Source organism: Macrobrachium nipponense, chromosome 30 (genome assembly GCF_015104395.2).
Source record: "Macrobrachium nipponense isolate FS-2020 chromosome 30, ASM1510439v2, whole genome shotgun sequence".
Taxonomy (NCBI): domain Eukaryota; kingdom Metazoa; phylum Arthropoda; class Malacostraca; order Decapoda; family Palaemonidae; genus Macrobrachium; species Macrobrachium nipponense.
Genome location: NC_087218.1, coordinates 73,044,680 through 73,065,260, shown reverse-complemented (window position 1 = coordinate 73,065,260; position 20,581 = coordinate 73,044,680). Strand labels below are relative to the sequence as shown.

Genomic DNA, 20,581 nt, shown 5'->3' with positions numbered 1-20,581 from the left:
TGGTGCGACGTAGTACCACCCGCGAGGGAGTGCTATGGCGTGATGTTACAGCACCGTGCTGTGCCCATGAGGTGCCCTTACGGCGCCTTCATACACTATTAATAAATGGCGCGCACATGTTGCGGGGCGTGCGGTGTGTGTGCGGCGTGTTACGGCGTCTCCTTAGGTATTTTTTTTTTTTTTTAGGTGAACCTCAATACTTTTTTTCTTTTATTAAGAAATATTACTTTACAAAATTATATTTTACAATTTTATATATACATTATAAGATCTATGTATAATATAAAATATTACAATTTTTAATTTTTCTAAATATGTTTTTAAATTAGAAACATACTGATTCGTGAAATTTTTTTACCATTAGACTGTTAAATGTATTTAACAGTCTATTCTTTATACATATCATAATTTGCTGGTCAGTACTTATTCCCAAATATCTTGCCATCCGTATACTTGAAATAAAATCTGCTATTATTACCATTGCTTTATTTTCATCCCTTTTTGAGTTTGCTTCAAAATCTAGTTTTAAAATCCTTAACCTGCTTTTAGTTTTTAATTTACAACATTTTTTAAGCAATTCGAATACCCAGGACAACAAATTCTTAAGCAAAGGACAGAAATATACCATATGCATATTAGTTTCTATGCATCCACAACCGCATTCCTTAGTATCTTTTATTTTCATCATGGCTAGCCTACCATTTGTACTTAAAACTTCATGAACATACTTAAACAAAATTTCTCTACTTTTATTTTCTATATACTTATTATTTACATGTTCCCAAATTAATTTCCAGTTGAATAGTGGATACAATTTTTCAATATTTGGAACATATTCACTGTTTTTCATTAAATGTTCATATACCACTTTCGTTTTTATCTGTGGATAAGAGGTCATCTTATTGAGCACTTCGTAATATATTTATCATACTTTCATAAAAACTAGGTGTAAAAATAGTGCAATCCTGATGTTGACATTCATTTTCTATTAAGGTAGGTTGCTCTGACTTTACAATAATAAATAATCATTTGGTAACCAAAACAACGATCTTTTAAACATTTTAGAAATGTACTAAACGTGATTGACTTCGCTTTACACTGAATATCAATAATTCGACAACCACATCCTTATTTTGACAAAAACATTGGTCTATTGGATGGAAGGTTGCCGCGCATTCTGGGGAGGATAAAAGGGGCCGGACAGACCACATGGGCATCATTCGCGCTCTGACAGACTGTCGACAATGTATAAACAGAATTTTATTTTCTTAATAATAAATGATTTTTTTTGTATATTCTTAATATTAAATGCTTTTCTACATTTTATATCATTCATAATGTTTATTTTTTGTAATAAATATGTTGAAAAACTGACTTGCATTCACATTTTCCTTATTGATGCTTAATTTATATGTCATGACAATATATATGATGATATGATTGGGTGAAATGAAATTGAAAAATGAAAAAGCATGGCCATAAAGAATAATAACATGAAGAAATATAACAGGAAATCTAACATGAAATATGATGTATGAAATATGAAATAAATAGAACTCGGAAAATAACTTGAACTATAAAATGAAATGTAACATGAAATAAATATGGCCATCAAATGATATAATAACATACACGGTAAAGAACAATAATATAATATTGAGAACATGATCAAATGAACATGAACACATACAAATGATAATGAAACAATAATTAACATTGACTGGACATAGTTATTAACAGGGGAACAATGAAAAATCAGTGACAGACTAAAGACATATTGACCTCAGTTGATAATATATGATATTTGCAGTTGAAAATGTTATGGTATAAACCAAGTCCCAATTTCATTTTCTTACATTCTATACTTTTCATGTTCATTTTCTTATAGTCTGTGCTTTTCATGTTCATTTTCTTACATTCTATGCTTTTCATGTTCATTTCCTCATTTTCTATGCTTTACATGTCCACCATTTGCTTCTCATTTGTCTTATTATTATGAATTATGTTATTATTACTCCGCAACAACACCGCAAGCCACCCGCAACACACCGCTACACGGAGTAACAAAGCCGCAAGCGCGAGTGGTCTGGCATAGCAACAACAACCATAACACCGCGCTAGACACCGCAAGAACACACCGCCCGGGTCCGCGCCACGCCGCCCAATAACGGTAATTTTTTCTCCCCACCGCGTCAATTTTGTAACGGTTTCTTGCGGTCCCACGCCGTAACAGCCCGCAACACAAAAGTGCGTAGGTGTAAACCTACCTTAATAATAAAAGTAAAAACGGGAAAAACGCACAAAACAAGCTGCGGGCAATTGAGTGGGGCAAATGTAAACTCACTAGCATCGATATCCATAACATATTCATAATGACAATTCAGCAGTTTTGTAGTGAACTGAATGAAACACTTAGGCTGATGGCGTGGGTGATGCCACCTCACCATAACGCACGGTGGCGAGTAGTTATAACTGATGTGATTATGCACCTTGGACAGATGAAATAATAGAAATAAGTGAAAGGGATAACTCCTTTTAGAGGACATGTCATAGATAACTCTTTTTAGAGGACATTTCATTGTAAACTATGTCCTGGCAATGGCTTCAGACATTTCTACCCTTACTGGGAGTGAAGATGTCCCTATTTCGGGGAGTTTGTTTGTTGGTGTTTTAACGTTGCATGGAACCAGTGGTTATTCAGCAACGAGGCCAACGGCTTTACGTGACTTCCGAACCACGTCGAGAGTGAACTTCTATCACCAGAAATACACATCTCTCACACCTCAATGGAATGCCCGAGAATCGAAGTCGCGGCCACCGAGGTGGTAGGCCAAGACCATACCGATCACGCCACTGAGGCGCTGCAGTTTGATCCAGTAGATGCTAAGTTTTTTCAAACATTTCCTTCGAAGGCACATTGAAAATATGATATGAAAGCAGACTGTCCAGTCTATATCAAATTTGAATTTCTATGGCAGATATAGTAGCGTCAGGAGGACCATCTATTCTACCAATAAGGATAAGAATTTAGCTCATACTTACATATGTCTGTGAAGGCCATTTCCTTATTAGCTTTTCGGATATTCTTATCATTACGAGGGTACTAAACCGTGACCCTACCAAACGTAGGTTCGGATCACAGAGAGGCAGTTTCTCTTTCTTAACTTTCTTTATTTGTCCAACGTGTATTTTCAAAGCATGCAGTAATGAGTTTTGAGGAAACCATGAAGTTAAGGGTCATTGTGGCAATTACACACACACACACACACACACACACATATATATATATATATATATATATATATATATATATATATATATATATATATATGGTAGTCCTCTAGTCAGGGGCGTTCCTAGACATTCTGAGGACCCTCTTATGGGGTGGTAGGCGAGTGAAACGAGCCAAAGCAGCTGGAGGGAATTTTTTTAGAGAATATGAGTAATTGTAGGATCATTTTAAAGGCATTTGTAAATGCAAATTTCAGACTTAGCTATATATTATTCATAATTCTCTCCCTCTCCCGCACATGACATTGACACCTCTTAATTGACCAATCCCAGGCACCCTGGGTTAAGCAGAAAGCCAGATGCATTGAATCATTTGAATGTGTAATCCCTTTCAGCAGTAATCAGTTACCTTAGATCGGTCCTGCCCTTACCCCAATCAACGTTACCCATCCTCCTCCGATCCGTATGAGAAGGTCTATAATGGGTTCTACGATTGGGCGGGGGACCCCTGGAGAGCCCTGTTTATTTTACATAATATTTTTGTTCACAAAATTGGAAATTGCGGTCCTTTAGTGGGCCCCAAACTTTCGGGTTCAAATATAAATGGGGCCCATGACCATATTGGGGCCACTGGATTTAGCTTGTCCTGTAATAGCAGCAGTGGTTAAATTTCGCATTTTGGGGCCCCCTCACCTTGGGGCCCGGGCGGGAGGGGATTTCAAACAGCCCCCACCCTTCAGGAACGTCACTGCCTCTAGTTGCGATGGGGATAGGTCACAGTGATCCCATCGTTAGTCGTTACTCAAACATATCGTAACTCTGAGATAGCCTAGCCTACGCTGTAAGATCTATACATATACTGTACTGTACTGTATACCGTTAATTCTTTTTTTATTTTCCACTCTAAAGTGATGGAATGCCTCTTCTTCATCCTACCATCAGTAGGAGACCCACTTGGTCGTTTGGAAGACATGTTGATCTTACACAAATTTACAAATTTAAACATATTAAAAAGAACAAAAAGCACACACTATCGGCATCGCCTTCGTAACTTTGGAATATCGTAGCTGGTATTGCCATCGTAGCTTCGAAATATCGCAACTCGAGAAATCGTAACTTGAGAACTCTCTCACTATATAGGTCATATATATATATATATATATATATATATATATATATATATATATATATATTATCTCAAGTATAAAAGGCTCATTAAAACACTCTGGTTTAAAGCTAAGGACTACCGTATATTTCAGTGGATCACCGAAATATGTTTCATGTTTACACTTCCATTACTCATCTTGGAGGGATATAGTTACATTTTTTAATGTAGCAAATTAATACTATTTGAGGACAATTTGGCAGAAAAGTTACTTTTATACCTCTTTGGAATATTAATAAAAAAAAAAACTTTTTTTCACGGAGAGCCAGACTCCTATATATTGCTAGAGACAAGAATTGATTTTAACTTTGATCGCACCACCCAATATTTGATTGGTTTATTTGATGTGTGATCAACAGAGATGTTTTCATATTTCTATTAAATTAGATTGACATGAAGGAAAAAAGTAATGCTTTGGCTAGAAAGGATTTTCTTGGGGACAATTCAGTTTCCCTTAGATTTCTGTGCTCTAGAAGTGCACAGAATCAAGAACTTTTCTCACAGGCAAGAAATATATTCTGTATTTATTGGGCATTAATACTATGTGTAATTTTCCGAAATTACCGTAACTCATTTTAGAACGGCTAATCAAATTTTTTTTCGATGTAGTGGAAACATGGTACTAATAAATTTAATGTTACAGTTGGAAATTACTGCAAAACAGCGCCTAAGTGGAGTGATCGGTATGGTCTTGGCCTGCCGCCTCGGTGGCCACGAGTTCGATTCTCGGACATTCCACTGAGGGGTGAGAGATGTGTATTTTTGGTGATACAGGTTCACTCTCGACGTGGTTCGGAAGTCACGTAAAGCCGTTGGTCCCGTTGCTAAATAACCACTGGTTCCATGCAACGTATAAACTCCATACAAACAAACAAGCAAAATTATTGCATAACACGTACTTTTTTTCATCACAGAGGAAATATCTTTGTGGTTTATCAATGAATTTCTAGTTGCTACCAAAAATAAGCCACATTAAGACTTATTTAGAAAGTACTGTTAAGATACGAAATCCCATTGCTGTCATAAACTCAACTTCGGTAGAAGTGAAGTTTTAGGAAGTGTTTGGGGGACCTATCGAGACTTACCTTTCTTTCTTCCATTTAGACTTGTGGGTGAGTTAGGAATTTCTTAAAGGAAATATGATGCTAATATGTGGATGGTCACTGGCTGGAGAATCCTGCACTATAGGCAACATTCCTCAGGTTGGTGGAATAGTGCTTCAGTGCACCTCACGCGGTGTAGTTTAGGCAATACTTGTGGTTCTTGACAGCATCCCTTCGACTCCTAACTCCAACCTTCTTCATGCCTTGTACTGTACCTCCGTTCACGTTCTTTCTTCCATCTTACTTTCCACCCTAACTTAACAATTGTTTCATTGTTCGGTTGCGAGGTTTTCGTCCTGTTGTTACATCTTTCAAATTTTTTTACGCTCAATTTCCCTTTCAGCACTGAATGACCCCATTTAGGTCCAGAGGTTGGCCTAAATTTACTATTCCGTTCCATTCCTGCAATACACAGAGAGCTGAACTCTCTCTCTCTCTCTCTCTGTTTTTAGGTGTAGAGTCTCCCTGTGTTTCTGTCCTTATAATGGTCTCCCTTTTTGACCGTTCACGATTTCTTTCCCTTCTTGCAGATGTGGAGGTAACATTTAACAGGTGTTCAAAAACCGAAAGATTCACTATTGCTGCCGATTTAATTTTCTGCTACTGTTACTGCTACTTCTACTACTACTACTACATTCTGTCTGCTTGACATTCTCCTCTCTCTCTCTCTCTCTCTCTCTCTGTGGCCGTCTACCTGTTTCTTTCAGTACGTATTTCTATGCAGGATAACCTGAAAACTCATTAGTGCATAATGTAACTTGGTGAAGGCATTCACCGAGTTCTCACCTCTTGGTGACTCGTTGATTTTAGGTGTTGGTGAAGGCCTGTCCACACTTGGAAACATTGTTTGCAAACACTTTTTACCGCATATTTGTTTCCCATCCAGAATGGATAACATTTAGTGTTTTTGTGGGTATATGTACTATATATACACATGTATATGATTACATATATACTATGTATGTATGTATGTCTACATGCTTATATGTATATATACACATATATGTTCAATGTATGTATATACGTGTATCCATTTTCATTTCCGCCAGAAACGTCAGCATGACACGCTTCTTTTTCTAAAAACCTCCTTACCCATCTCTTTTTATTTTTTTATTTTTTATTTTTTTTTTTTTTTTTTTTTTTTTTTTTTTTTTTTTTTTGTTTTTTTTTTTTTTTTTATTTTTTATTTTTTTATTCCTCCTCGAGGGCCCCATTTATATTTGGACCCGAAAGTTTGGGGCCCACTAAAGGGCCCCAATTTCCAATTTTGTGAACAAAAATGTAACAAAAAATGTGATGTGAAAGAAATAGAGGTTCTCTCAAGGGGTCTCCCGCCCAATCATATAGAACCCATTACAGACCTTCTCAGACGGAGCGGAGGAGGATGGGTAACGTTGATTGAGGTAATGGCAGGGCCAATCTAGGCAACTGATTACTGCTTATAGGGGTTCCAATTATCCTCGGAGGGCGCCCCAATAATGACCCAACTTTCCCGATAGAATCCAGAGGCTACTGCATCGAGCACCGCTATAAGCATCCTGACGACAGCTAAAGTCTGGACAGGAAACATGACTTGCAAGCAATTGTTTCCTAGTGTGGACAGGCCTTAAACATATGGCGATTTCCATTTATTAAAAGTACAAGACAGTTGCCCAATGAGTGCTTTTCAAATGGTTTATCAAAATATGTTTATACTTTCTTGATTGTTATCATTATATTATATAATGTGAGACTAATGATTCCCACGCCTAGACTCTCACATGACAAACAAAAGAGGTACCAAAATAATCCTCCCCATATAGGGGTAGTGCTATCAGTGCACCTCATGCGGTGCACTGTAGGCATTACGTAAAGTTTTTCTGCGGTGTGACTTCGGCCCTTAGAAGCAACCCCTTTCGTTCCTTTGACTGTGTCTCCTTTCATATTCTCTTTCTTCCATCTTACTTTCCTACCTGCGAGGTTTTCTTCCAGTTACTCCTTTTAAACCTTTTATTGTCAATTTCAGTTTCAGCACTGAATGACCTCATGGGTCCCCCGTGCTTGGCCTTTGGCCAAAATTCTATATTCAATTCAGTTCAACCAAGACATTGCTGCTTTGGCACAGCCTACACAGTGGACCGCTCAAAGCTCACCGGAGGTGGCAGTAACAACCTTCTTCCTACTACATCAGGCAAATAAAAGGCTCGAATACTCTCAGTATTTTATGCAAGGTCTTGACAACTTTCCAAACTGGTTATATTTCATTCCATTCTGATGCGGAAGCCTCACTTCTAGAATATATAAAAATAAAACGGTGCTCCTTTACGTACTCTTGTCACAGTGGGTTCCTCGCTCGCAGGCGATATTGCCCAGCGACTTCCCACTCGATATGAAGTCGAAAACCTGTCGACTTTTCAATATTCAATAAAACGAGGTTCACTCCAGTCGATATGAAGTCGAAAAACCTGTCGACTTTTCAATACAACGAGGTTCACTCGAGTCGATATGAAGTCGGAAAAACCTGTCGACTTTTCAATACAACGAGGTTCACTCGAGTCGATATGAAGTCGAAAAACCTGCCGACTTTTCAGTTAACGAGGTTCACTCAACAGTGTCAACTCTCCCCACAGAGGGGTTGGCGAAAGAAGTCGAATTTTCACGGACGGAATATTAGTAGGCGCCTCAAATCGACGTTCACATGAACTAGCTTTCAAGTTTAATATATCAATTGTCTTAGGATAACCTACTTTTGATTTATTTCTCTCTATATAAAATAGTATGAAGTTAAAATTTCAATGAAGCCAGGGTGCGGTTGAAAGTGAAACTAATCATACATAAAATGTCTATAGATGAATGCAAAATTCGATGAAACTAGGCTGAACTTAGACAGATGGAAAATTCGATCAAACTAGGCTGAACACAAGAAAGATGCAAAATTCGATCAAACTAGGCTGAACACAGAACAGATGCAAAATTCGATCAAACTAGGCTAAACACAGGACAGATGGAAAATTCGATCAAACTAGACTAAACACAGAACAGATTTCAGTACTTTTTTTACAATAGTTCGTAACATGCTGTATTCAAACGAAATAACTTGAATAAAAAGAAAAATGGTGCTGAGTCCAGAATTCATTAGTAAGTCTTCTTTATAACTCCCAAATTCCAAGACTTGGGAAATTGCTGAACTAAATTAAAGATAGTAAAAAGAAATGTAGTACCTTTACTTAGGAGCCTAGAAATTGCTGGTTCTAAGGGTATAGGCCTGGAATAAAATTTTTTCGCTTATTTATCGATATTGCAACGGCAGTTAGAACGATGTAATCACTGTGTTTATACTTGTTGCTATACCACTCGGTAAACTTATAATTATCTGGGGGAAGTAGTTATCTAGTTATCAGTTAATCGAATAAAATAAAATGCAAGTTTTGAAACAGCAGTGTTGATCTGTTATCCATAATTGTTGTTGTGTTTTTTGTAACGTTATAACATTATTCTGTCTTTAGCAATAAATGAATGCAATAATTCATCTCATGTGTCACTTGCGCATGATAATTAGTATTGTATTCAAATACCTTAGATTTCAGTTGTTTATGAAAACAGTACACAGACATGAAACGGAGCAATAAACTTGTCAGAGCTGCTAGAATACAGATTTAATAAAATATCTGGCTTTACGATCTTAACATCAGAAAGGACAAACTATAAAGGAATAGCCACTGTAGAGGCCCAAGGGAAAGACTACCTAATACCTTTATACATGAAAGAAAGAGAAAAAAAACCGGTTTCCGTTTCTTTAAAAAACAAACCTTAAAATAAGTTGATTCATGGCGTATTCTGTATCCATACAGAATATTTAATCAAACGTCAAACGTTCTATTTTCATATGTTTTATTAACTGCCTCTGGAATATATATATATATATATATATATATATATATATATATATATATATATATATATATATATATATACTATATCTATAGATATAAAATATATATATTTATTTTTGGATCACGAAATATATAAAACGTGATGCTATGAGGGTATCCTCACCACCTGACTAATAACCAAGTACTTTGGAAAAAGAAATTTATGGAAAATTCCTTAATAACAATTAGCATTATTAGTTAATATAAACACCAGCAACACTAAGTTACTGGAAACTGTCCTGAGGAGCTCGTTCGAATTCTGAAACAGGAAAAATATAATGATCACTTTTCTAGAATTTAGGGAATCATGTTCTTTGGCAAGAATTCTACTCATAACTGTTTCAAAATTCGTAAAACTAACAGGCTGTATTTGTTCTTGTCGATTATACAAGTCTAAATTGCTCTTTCTTGGTTTATATATGCATTGTAAGTAATAATATCATTGTCAATTATTATTTATTTTTCAGTTATATTCCTATGTTGAATGTGGGTAAGGCACTTAACTGGTGATTAAAAAAAATAGAAATGACATTCGTGTCATGTTTTTAGTGTTTTCCCTTCTCCTTCGTCTGACTCTGCATCACGCTAAATACTTTAACAATCTGATCGGAGAGGAAAGACTTGTAACTCAGCGCCAGAACTTCCATGTAGCACGTGTCAATGAGATTGGGCATTTGGTCAATGTGCATGTCCCTGCTCACGTACAAGTCTAGAAACTCAGCGAGATCCCAGAAGTATCTCTCTGCTCTCTCGGGGTAGAGTCTCTCCACGGTCACCGTGAATGTCTTGATCAAGCGGATGACATGAGGCTGCCAAATTTTACGGACGAGTTGAACCAGGTCCTCCTCTCTCACTTTGGCCCGCGAGGCGTGGGCCAGAACCTTAACCCCCAGGAAGAGCTCGTCGTCAGAAATGACGTCCTGGGTGAGGAGGCCGTCGAAGTCATTACCGAGCAGCGCGTACACAACTTCCTCCGAAGAGAGAATCAAGAGGCCGCTCAGAGGGACGACCCAGTTCGGATGTCTTTTGGTTCCCGCTTGAGCATTGGACCGGTGTTGGTTGATGTCTGGGAGAGGACTGGCGTAACCGGAAGCCGACTCCTTCGGCCTCCCTTGGGAACTTGGCGTAGAGGCGACGGAGAAGCTGGGAGATTTGACAGGTATTTCAGGAAGTAAGTAACCTTGTCTATTGCTGTCCTTTTCTGTCTCTTGGGTGTACAAATAACCTCTTCCAGAGTGTGATCCGTCAGCGACAGCTCTGATTCTCGAACTTCTGTCTTTCTCACCGATGGACCTTCTGTCAGGATCTTTCGTGAGAGCTTCTTTCACACTTACCTCGACTGTGATTTCAGACAGTGGAGCTCGTCTGTCACTGTGGTCTTTGTTTTGTCTTTCTTTAGGCTCGTTGTTCGATGGCCTCTCGTTAGGATGACCAGAATCCGGTTTTTGTTTCTTCCCGGTACTTTTACGCTCTGTTTGTGACTTGCCTTTGTTCTTGTCTCCACTATTTTTGCCTTGTCCAGGTTTGTTTTCTCTTTCTACATTCACTGCTCCTTGTTTACCCTCATTTCTTGGATTTCTGCTCTCTCTATTTTTATTCTCGTTTTCACCACTTGTCACAGTCTTTTGCTTGCCACGGTTTTCCTTGGCATCATCTTGACGTTTACCAAGAGTCGTACCGCTGCCTTTGGCGCCTCTTTCTTTTCCTGTGTCTCTGACCTTGATATTTTCTCTGGCTTTTGCATCGCTGCTTCTCTTCTTTGAAGGGGCCGGGTCTTTCACTCTGCTGTCATCTTTGGCTGTCGTCTGCTCTTTCTCTGCCTTGCCCTCACCGGAAGAACCTTTGACCTTTTTCTTCTTTTTTCTCTCCTTCGGCCCTTTATCATCTGGGTTCTTGCTCTTTTCCTTTTTATTGCCCTTTTCCTTCTTACTGCTTTTACGGTTGGAGCCTTGTGCGTCATTGCTGCCAACATTTTTGGCGAGACTTCCTCGCCTGCTCTCTGCTTTCTTCTTCGTGATTTTACCGCTGGGAACGGCTCCTCGAGAGATGCTCTTCTTGGGTTTCCTGGCGGTCTTCTTGGTTTGACCTGGATTGTTGTTGCTCGTTTTGAGTCTTCTTAGACTCTTGGCCGTCTTGGACTTTGGGCTGACCTTCTGGAGGGGCGGTAGGATTTGAGGGGGTCGCTCTCCATCACCTAGAAACAAAAGCTGAATTAGAAATCATGTGGTAATAGAAATCAGAGGAAACTTCTCATGGGGTCATCAGTGAAGATTTCAATAACCGAGTTTTGCAGTAAATTAGAATTTATCTTTGTAATATAATTGTATTTGTAGTCATGTCAAGATAATAAACACCAATCGTTAGGTAGGCCTGGGCCTGTTATGTTCTTATTTTAGGACGTGAAAACTGCAAACTATTGTCTACCTACTGTTAATATTGTTTTAAATACGTAAAACGAATTGCCATACTATAAGAGTGTGTTGAAATCAGCGATCACATAAGAACAATAGCTTACGACAAGTGAGAATTAAAATATTAGCCAAACTACAGAAGCTATTTTTTTTTTCAAAATATAAAATTTAAAAGACTTAACTCTTCGGCTACAACTTTGTCGCTTTGGTGACGTCTCTGCCATAAAAATAAACACAAATTCATCAGAGTAACTTTTTCAAGTTACGATTTAAAACTCATATGGTAAACATTTCAACTTTATTTAACTGCAAAATACATAATGTTTAGAATGATACTGTTAGCATTCATAACTTATGTTTTTCACTTATGTCAAGTTTCAAAATTTCATCTTATTCCGAAGTAGGTTAGATGACAGAATATTTGATAAGCGTCCATTAAATATTTCTACCACGCCGAGCCTGGCTTGGCGTTTCTATCCTACACCAAGATGGCGACAATGGCTACATCTCCCGTAATTCTAGTTTAATAGCTGCGCCCAATCTATTGTTCTTATGTGATCGCTGGTTGAAATGAACGGTGTTATAATTTAGGCAAATCACGTATAGAAGACACAATAAAATATTTACAAACGGTAATAAATATAAAGTTTCCGTTATATCTACTTTATAATTTTTTTTTACTTTTAGTTTATTATGTAAAAAATATTTATTTTTCGTCCACTTTTGAATACCCAATAAGTATAACGTTACAGTCTGTCTTAGTTTTGTAGCAATGTCTAATCAAATTAATTTTTACGTGTGAGGTTCAAAGGATTAAACTGTCAAACTAAAGAGCTATAAACTAACTCTTCTTCCTCTGCTCCGCTACCCTTTCTCTCTCTAGTGCCAGAGTTGTTTTCCGGTTGCTCCTGGCTGAGGAGCGCCTGCTGAGGGTGGCTCCCTTGCTGGCCTCCACCTGCTCATGCCAATACTTGCACGACACCAGCCCTGGCCAGAAGGTCTTGTGCAGTAACGTGGGGGCATCTTTCTCGTGGACTGTGACCAGGAAGGACTTGTAAGCTGCCCCTCTAGGGGACACTTCCTCTACCTGCAGGACCTCGACGCCCTGACTCCTGATGAAGGACTCCAAGGTGACGTCCGTGAGGTGTACCACCCTGAAGACCCAGAGCAGGGCCACTCCCTCCTTTTCCTGACGGCCCCTGTCTGGCGCTGGACTGTGATCCGCAGAGCGGTCCTTGTAGGATGCCATGTCCTGCGGCTGGGCGTAGTACTCGTGCCTGCTCCCTTCATGGCTGGTGAGGGCGCTGAGAGGCTTGTCTTGACCCAGGTAACTGGTACCCCATCTGCTGGTCATCTTCAGCTCATGGCGATTGCGGCCGCCAGATGGCACCGCCTGTGCCAAGCATTACCTGTCCAAAGAGAAATCAGAAACAAGTGGAGTAAGTGAATAAGAAAGAAGATCATTGTTGTCTGCTAAAATAAGAAAGAAGAGACTTATTGTTGTCTGCTAAAATAAGAAAGAAGAGACTTATTGTTGTCTGCTAAAATAAGAAAGAAGAGACTTATTGTTGTCTGCTAAAATAAGAAAGAAGAGACTTATTTATCGTCTGCTAAATAGACCGCATCTTTCTGTTAGACGACACCTATGACCATACAGAGGAAAGAAAACAAAAGATGAGAAATAGCAAGAACAGAAAATAATCATAAATTACAGCCCCGTAAATGGTACATCTTTTGACGAACATTACCTGTCCAAACAACCATTAAAGCAAAGGAGTTATGGATTAACTGCGAACGACTGCGCTATTATTAAATCTCTTTTGTTTACTTTGAGCGCCTTAACACACTTCACGCTACGAACTCGTGGTCCGTTTGACGTCGAACCAGCGCGTCAAGAGAGCTATGACGACACACTCGGAATACGTACTTGTGAAACTGTACATCGATCCACCACGATAGACGTGCAATTAAATTGTGAGTTAATGTAAACTGCGGCGAGTGCCAATTGCTGGACTGTGTCTGAACTCGATAGGTAAATATATACTATATATATATATATATATATATATATATATATATATATATATATATATATATATATATATATATATATATATATATATATATATATATATATATATATATATATATATATATATATATATATAGATAGATATATAGATATATATATAATATATATATATATATATATATATATATTATATATATATCTATCTATATATATATATATATAGATATATAGATAGATATATAATATATATATATATATATATATATATATATATATATATATATAGATATATAGATAGATATATAATATATATATATATATATATATATATATATATATATCTATCTATCTATCTATTTATCTATCTATCTATATATATATATATATATATATATATATATATAAATACAAAAAACGATTCCTTCAAGAATAGCTGGAGCTAGGGAAAGTGTGTTCTCGCTCTTACTAAATAAAATATCGTAACGCCTGATTCTAAAGAATGACTCTCTCTTTCTTACTCTTTTGTTAGTACCAAGGCCAAAACGCTCACTAAATGGTGATTCCTGCGATATTCTTCGTGTGTAAAACTTCGATCCCGGCCTCAATAATTAAGTATGAAAATCGTTGCCTTCAAAGTGAAGTAAACAATGTGTGAACAACGCACATACTCAAGAATATCAACGAAGTCAATACATTAGGGTTATATTATTATCACCATTGCCCAGATCGTTCAAGTCTGTTCGAAGTCAGAGGCATAACCTCTGCATCGGCACCTCGCTGATTTTTGCCTATGTATAAATCTATTAGTAGACGACCGTTGCGTGAATATACAGCGCGTATTTCTGAGTGTTGTGATACTGTTAAGGGGGACCATAAACTGTCGTCCAGCTCTCCACCAAATCTATCACATTTAAATTAAATCTATGAAAAAGCAACCAATTCTTTGTCGACCCGATTGAATGCTCAACTTGATAATGAAAAAAAAAAAATTGACATATTCTTTAATGATTGAATGAACTTTCCAGTGAAAAGCGTCGGACATAAATTCGGAAGTAAACACCTGGAAAAATTTAGTGCAATGCAGAGCAGTGTGTATTATCACTCCATTCTTTGGCATGATGATTTTAGTGTTAATTCTCGGGTACATACAAACTGCTATTTCTACGTTTATTCGCATATATGATGGGAACAGAAAGTTTGTTAACAATTACAGCCTTGAGTAACAAATGCACCAGACAATTTTCTTTGAGAAATTCAATCTTCAAAATGCTCCCTGTTCTCTGAGGAAATGGAGATTGGAAAACGAAAGAAAATTTATTCTTTAAAGTTGCGTTATTATCTGTTATGTTTTTCAATTCTGTTTATTTAACTCGTCTTGATCCATCTGCTGTTAGTTTAGTCAACGCGCCCCAAAGAGTTACACCGTTCGCGACAGACGGGACATTAGTAGGCCTAGTCTAACTGATCATACATATGCACATTCGTGATCTAGACCAACTTCCTGGATTTCCTTCATGGAACTTGGTGCTCCCGTTTCGAATCGAGACGGGCATATTTATTAACAGCGAATGCGTTCAGTTCACAAGCTTACTTTACATAGTTTTTGCTCTGGTCAATACTAAGAAGTTACTGATTTCCAGTGTGGTGAGGGTCATAAGTGGTATTCGACTGAATGTTAGTCGTTGTGATGTCTATGATAGTACTACAGCAGCCTCAGCTTTTCAGACGCTAAGTAGGTCTGGCTTCTTATAACTTGCGAAATCTGTACTATAGCCTACACTGGGACATTCAAGATATCCAACAGTTAACAGTAATTAAACATGTTTTCTAGAGCAACGGTCGCTAACCGGTGGTCCACGGACGGACCATAAAAGAATTTTGATGGTCCGCAGGAAAATTGGGACATTATTTAAATTTTATATATTTTCTTAATAGTCTTCAGGTAACCCTGATACAAATTGCCAATTTAGCATTTTAATGCTAGATTTAGCATTTTAGGACGATTTAGCATTACAAATTTGGATCTCGGCTTCAATAAAAAACAGCTCTCCGTCTTGTAGCAACGTCATTGGAGCCAAAAATCAACAAACTTATTTCAAAGAAGCAGGAACAAATATTACACCAAAATGTGTAATAAGTTACTTAAACTTTGAATTTTCATTTCTTTTATAATTAACTATAACTTTGTTATATTTAATAGGTGCATTTCATATTAATAAAATGAAAGTTTTCTCATTATTATTATATAAACGTATTTAACTTTTTTATATACATTAGTGGTCCGCCAAAAGGTTGGCGACCGCTGTTCTAGAGTAAGCTAAACTGTACTTCCACTTATTCAGTTTAGGAGATTTGACCCAAAATGCATTTCTTCTCAGAAGGTTGCCTAGCAAATCACCACCATAACAATGTATATACCTGATAACGGAAGAAATCTTACAATTTGATGGTCTCGGAAACGAAGGGGTTACTGTAGTGGATTCCTTTTATTTCAGTCTCGACCGAATACTCCTCCACCACATTCTCCCAACCCCCTTCCAAAAAAATGTGCCTAGCACCATGTTACCAGAGTGAGGAGAGGTACTACATTTCAGCACAAATAAAAATATCTGTATTCGATAGATACAATATGTACGGATGAGCCGTCTCTCATTTTCTCCTTCGTAACAGCGAAGGCGGTGGTTCAATATTGTTGCAACCGCTCGCCCCACAATCCTTCCCTTCTTTTCTCTGAACCCAGGTTCGAATCCTGGCGTGGAAAAGAGCGTCTATATATCCGTTTTCTTAAGACATTTGAACTTAGAAGTTTCAGTAGGAAATATACGAATTAATAATGGAGTGATCAATCATTCGAAAGTCGATTGCTCGGTGTTCGTAGCATTTACGTTGATAGGGTGAAGGGTCTCTCTCTTCAGGTAGGTCATCCATTACCTACCTGAAGAGAGAGACAGCAGTCTCTGAAATATAGTGCTTACTTTCTATATTTTGGCGGTTTTATGGGCTCCTTTTATTATCATTATATACATATATATATATATATATATATATATATATATATATATATATATATATATATATATATATTATAAAGATTCACAAAGACTACTGACACTGTGTACGTAGTCGACATAAACACATGCAAAGACTTTAATGCGTGTTCTCTCTTGTGGTACTAGTTTATTTTTGCAATGCGAAATGAGTTTTCGTTTAACTTTTTCTTGTCTGCTTTACGATGTGCGTGATGGAAATTCACAAGTCACATTTGAACCATCGGCATTTTTTTCTTTTGTGTTGATTGATTCCCTTCGCGTCAGCAGTCGTCTCCCATTAATCATCTGCCTTAATAGTGTCCGCTAAAGCGGAATTATTCTTTTTTTTAAACAATTTTTCTTTTTTAATTTTAAAAGTCTAACTTAAATGATAACTGCGAAGTCTGAATCGATGTAATGACAATAATGATAATGATAATGATAATCAAATCACATTCGAATAATTTTTATAAATTATCTTAATACGTTGCAAAAGCGACAGGGTTGTTATACTATTCTCTGTTCTCAATATGGACAAATCTCATCAGATATTCCGTGTGATTATAAACAGCTTCTGACTTCGAGATTATTCCACATACTTATCAAACAAAAAAAAAAGTTATATTGTTAGTCTCTTTATGATATGGAAGTTAATAACTCGTTATATGGAAGTTACAGTAACTGTTGGGTTTATTTTCTTTAGATATTATCAACGAACAAAATGAGTTAAAGCTTGGGAAGACGAAGAACGAACAAGATTATAGGAATTTTTATTTCAGATTCACATTTCCGTTTATATTGATATCTACAAACGAAAAAAACCAAACCTGTTGTCGTACTTTTAACCACCCCCCCCCCACCAAAAAACAAAAAAAAACAACCACAAAAAAAAAAAAAAAAAAAAAAAAAAAAAAAAAATTGACTATTAGTCCCCGTAGGTCAGTAAAATGCTGTTAGAGTATCTCACGTGGAGCACTGTAGGCTTAGAGTTGAGTTGAATTTACATCTAAGCCCATGCACTGGGACCTATGAGGTCATTCAGCGCTGATATGGAAATTGACAGTAAAAGGTTTGAAAGGAGTACCAGGAGGAAAACCTCAAAGCAGTTGCACTATGAATTAAGTGTTAAGAGAGGGTGGAAAGTAAGATGAAAAAAGAATATGAACGGAGGTACGATAAAAGGAACGAAAGTAGTTGCAGCTAGGGGCCGAAGGCACGCTGCAAAGAACCTGAATTAATTAATACAGTGCACCGCATGATGTTCACAGAGGGTACTACCCCCCCTACGGGAGCACTATAGGCATTACTTATGGTTCTTAGCAGCGTCCCTTGGGCGCCTAACTGCAACCCCCTCCATTCCTTTTACTGTACTTCTGTTCAAATTCTCTTTTCCATCTTACTTTGGGACAATATGCCTACTTTGGCAAAGATCACATCTAATTCTAATAAGGATCACACAATTTAGTTGTATCCCATGACCTTTTCAATGCTTTGTTCTTGTTACTACGTAACGATTACTTCTCTGCGTCGTATGTTTTCTAATGTTTGCTTGTAGGTAATATTTTTCAGGAGCAATAAAAAAGTTGACATAAAAATTCACTGATTTAAATCCAGGTGGCGAATGCTATTCATAATAGCGGATCAGGTTAATCTGAATAAGGGCAAGCGATAACTACAGTTAAGAGTTAAAAAGAGAGTTCTTTTAAGGAGAAATGTGGTTCAAGCTATAGGGAAACGACTAATTTCTAGGGAGGCGTTGTGGTGAAAAGAATTCTCGATAACCGATATTTAATCATTCATATTAGGGAGGAAAAATTACTCGATGCTTGGGAGAAAACTGGTCTGGAATTGAGGGGAAATGTGATTTAGAAATAGGGAAATGTTAATTCAAATTTGCGAGGAAAATCAATTCAACACTAAGGAGGGAAAGGTGATTTAATGCTAGGGAGGACGCTGGTTTGAAATCAGGGGAAACAGGTGCTTGCAGTAAAGAATGGGAAGGTTAATTTTGAATTCGGAGAAAAGGGTATTTAAAAAAAAACAAGGGATAGGAAAAATAACTTGAAATTAGAATGGAAATGTAAAGTTAAATGAGAGAAAAAGGTATTTTATAATTAAGAAGAAAAATAAAAATGTATAGAGAAAAGCTAACTCAATATTAGGAAGGCAAGATAATTAGTGTGGAAAAGGGAAATATGAGAATTTGTTGAAAAAGGTTACGTGTATAGGGATAATATGGCAGGGAACAACTATAGTACCCTTCTCCAAATAGAATATAATTTCGTTGTCCTTTATTTATCTGTTTATGAAACATTCTTATATTCTGATTTATCTATTAAATAAGTTAGTTTTCTTAACTCTTTTTGTCTCATATTAGGGAGCACTTACACACTAGATCCACGTGGAAGTATGCGAAGCCTTAAAACACCACAGATAACAATCTCTCTCTCTCTCTCTCTCTCTCTCTCTCTCTCTCTCTCTCTCTAGGAATTCAAAATCGAACCGACGCATCAGAACCAATTCATACTTCAGAGCTAACATAATATCTTTCAGTAACCGAAAATGAAGAAACCAGGTGAGGGTCTTGTCGAGGTAATAATATTCTACCACCAGACGGGTGTGGAACCAATCACAAGGTAAACATTCTCTCTCTGTCACGCGTTTCATACAACCAGGAGGTGGACTCTAACGCTGAATAATGCATCAAAAGGCAGCCCCTTCGTTCCGAGCGCCATTAATTTGTAGCAATCTCGACACACGATCTGACCTTGCTCTGGCAATGGCTTTCGTTTTTTTTAAGGCAGTTCTGTGGCCATAGAAGCTTAGCGTGTAGACTATGGTACTAAACATCATACAGACTAAATGTAAACAGCTCTGAGGTGAGAACAAATATGTAACTGTACCTTTATATCCGTGCATTTTGATGGTGTGTGTGTGTGGTTTCTTTTTGCACACATGTTTAAATACATATCTACACACAAACATATTTATATATAGGTATATATTGTGTATATATATTTGTATATATATATATATTTATATATACATATATATGTATCAATTCAAGCTACAATGTCCTTTAATATCTAAATTCACTTTACCTCCCAAATGAATATATTTCATATATGTACCGAAGGGGAATTTTTCAATTGATAATTTAATTTCGTCCCCCCATGGGATCGAACCACCGTCCAAGTGGACGGGGACGAAATCAGGACAGTCAGTGACGCTATCCAATCAGCCAACAATATAAAGGACATTGTAGCTTGAATTGATATATAAATGGATCACGGTTCGATGTGATAATTATTCATATATATGTATATATATATATATATATATATATATATATATATATATATAATGTGTGGGTATATATATAACGTATGTATGTATTTTATTTTTAAGTTCGTTATATGGTGATAATAATGGCAATTTTAGATACAGGCTATTAAGCAAAAGGCCGCGAATGCGTGATATACACTATAGAAAATACAGTAAAACCAAGTCATTCTCGTCTAAGTAACCAATAATTTTCCCAATTCGTTTGTCTTCATCCTCGGTATTCACTTTTTCTTAGATAATTTCTTTTTGCCGAGTTAGCAGTAGACGAGAATTACGGTAAAAAGAGCTACCTCCTTTTCCTATTATTTTTATTTATTTTTTTTTTTTTATTTTTTTTTTAGTTTTCTGTAAAAG

General features: G+C 36.9%; 1 protein-coding gene across 1 annotated transcript in view; it reads right to left on the bottom strand.

Annotated features, from left to right (window-relative positions):
• Nucleotides 1–9,852: 9,852 nt before the first annotated feature.
• LOC135202602 (serine/arginine repetitive matrix protein 2-like) overlaps nucleotides 9,853–20,581 on the bottom strand; it is a 31,399-nt gene continuing 20,670 nt past the window's right edge. The window contains exons 2-3 of the mRNA XM_064232113.1: nucleotides 12,668–13,230; nucleotides 9,853–11,604 (exon numbers count right to left, since the gene is read on the bottom strand). Of these exons, the coding sequence (XP_064088183.1) occupies nucleotides 9,956–11,604; nucleotides 12,668–13,175 (2,157 nt within the window). The 5' untranslated portion in view covers nucleotides 13,176–13,230 and the 3' untranslated portion in view covers nucleotides 9,853–9,955. The remainder of the gene's footprint in view (nucleotides 11,605–12,667; nucleotides 13,231–20,581) is intronic.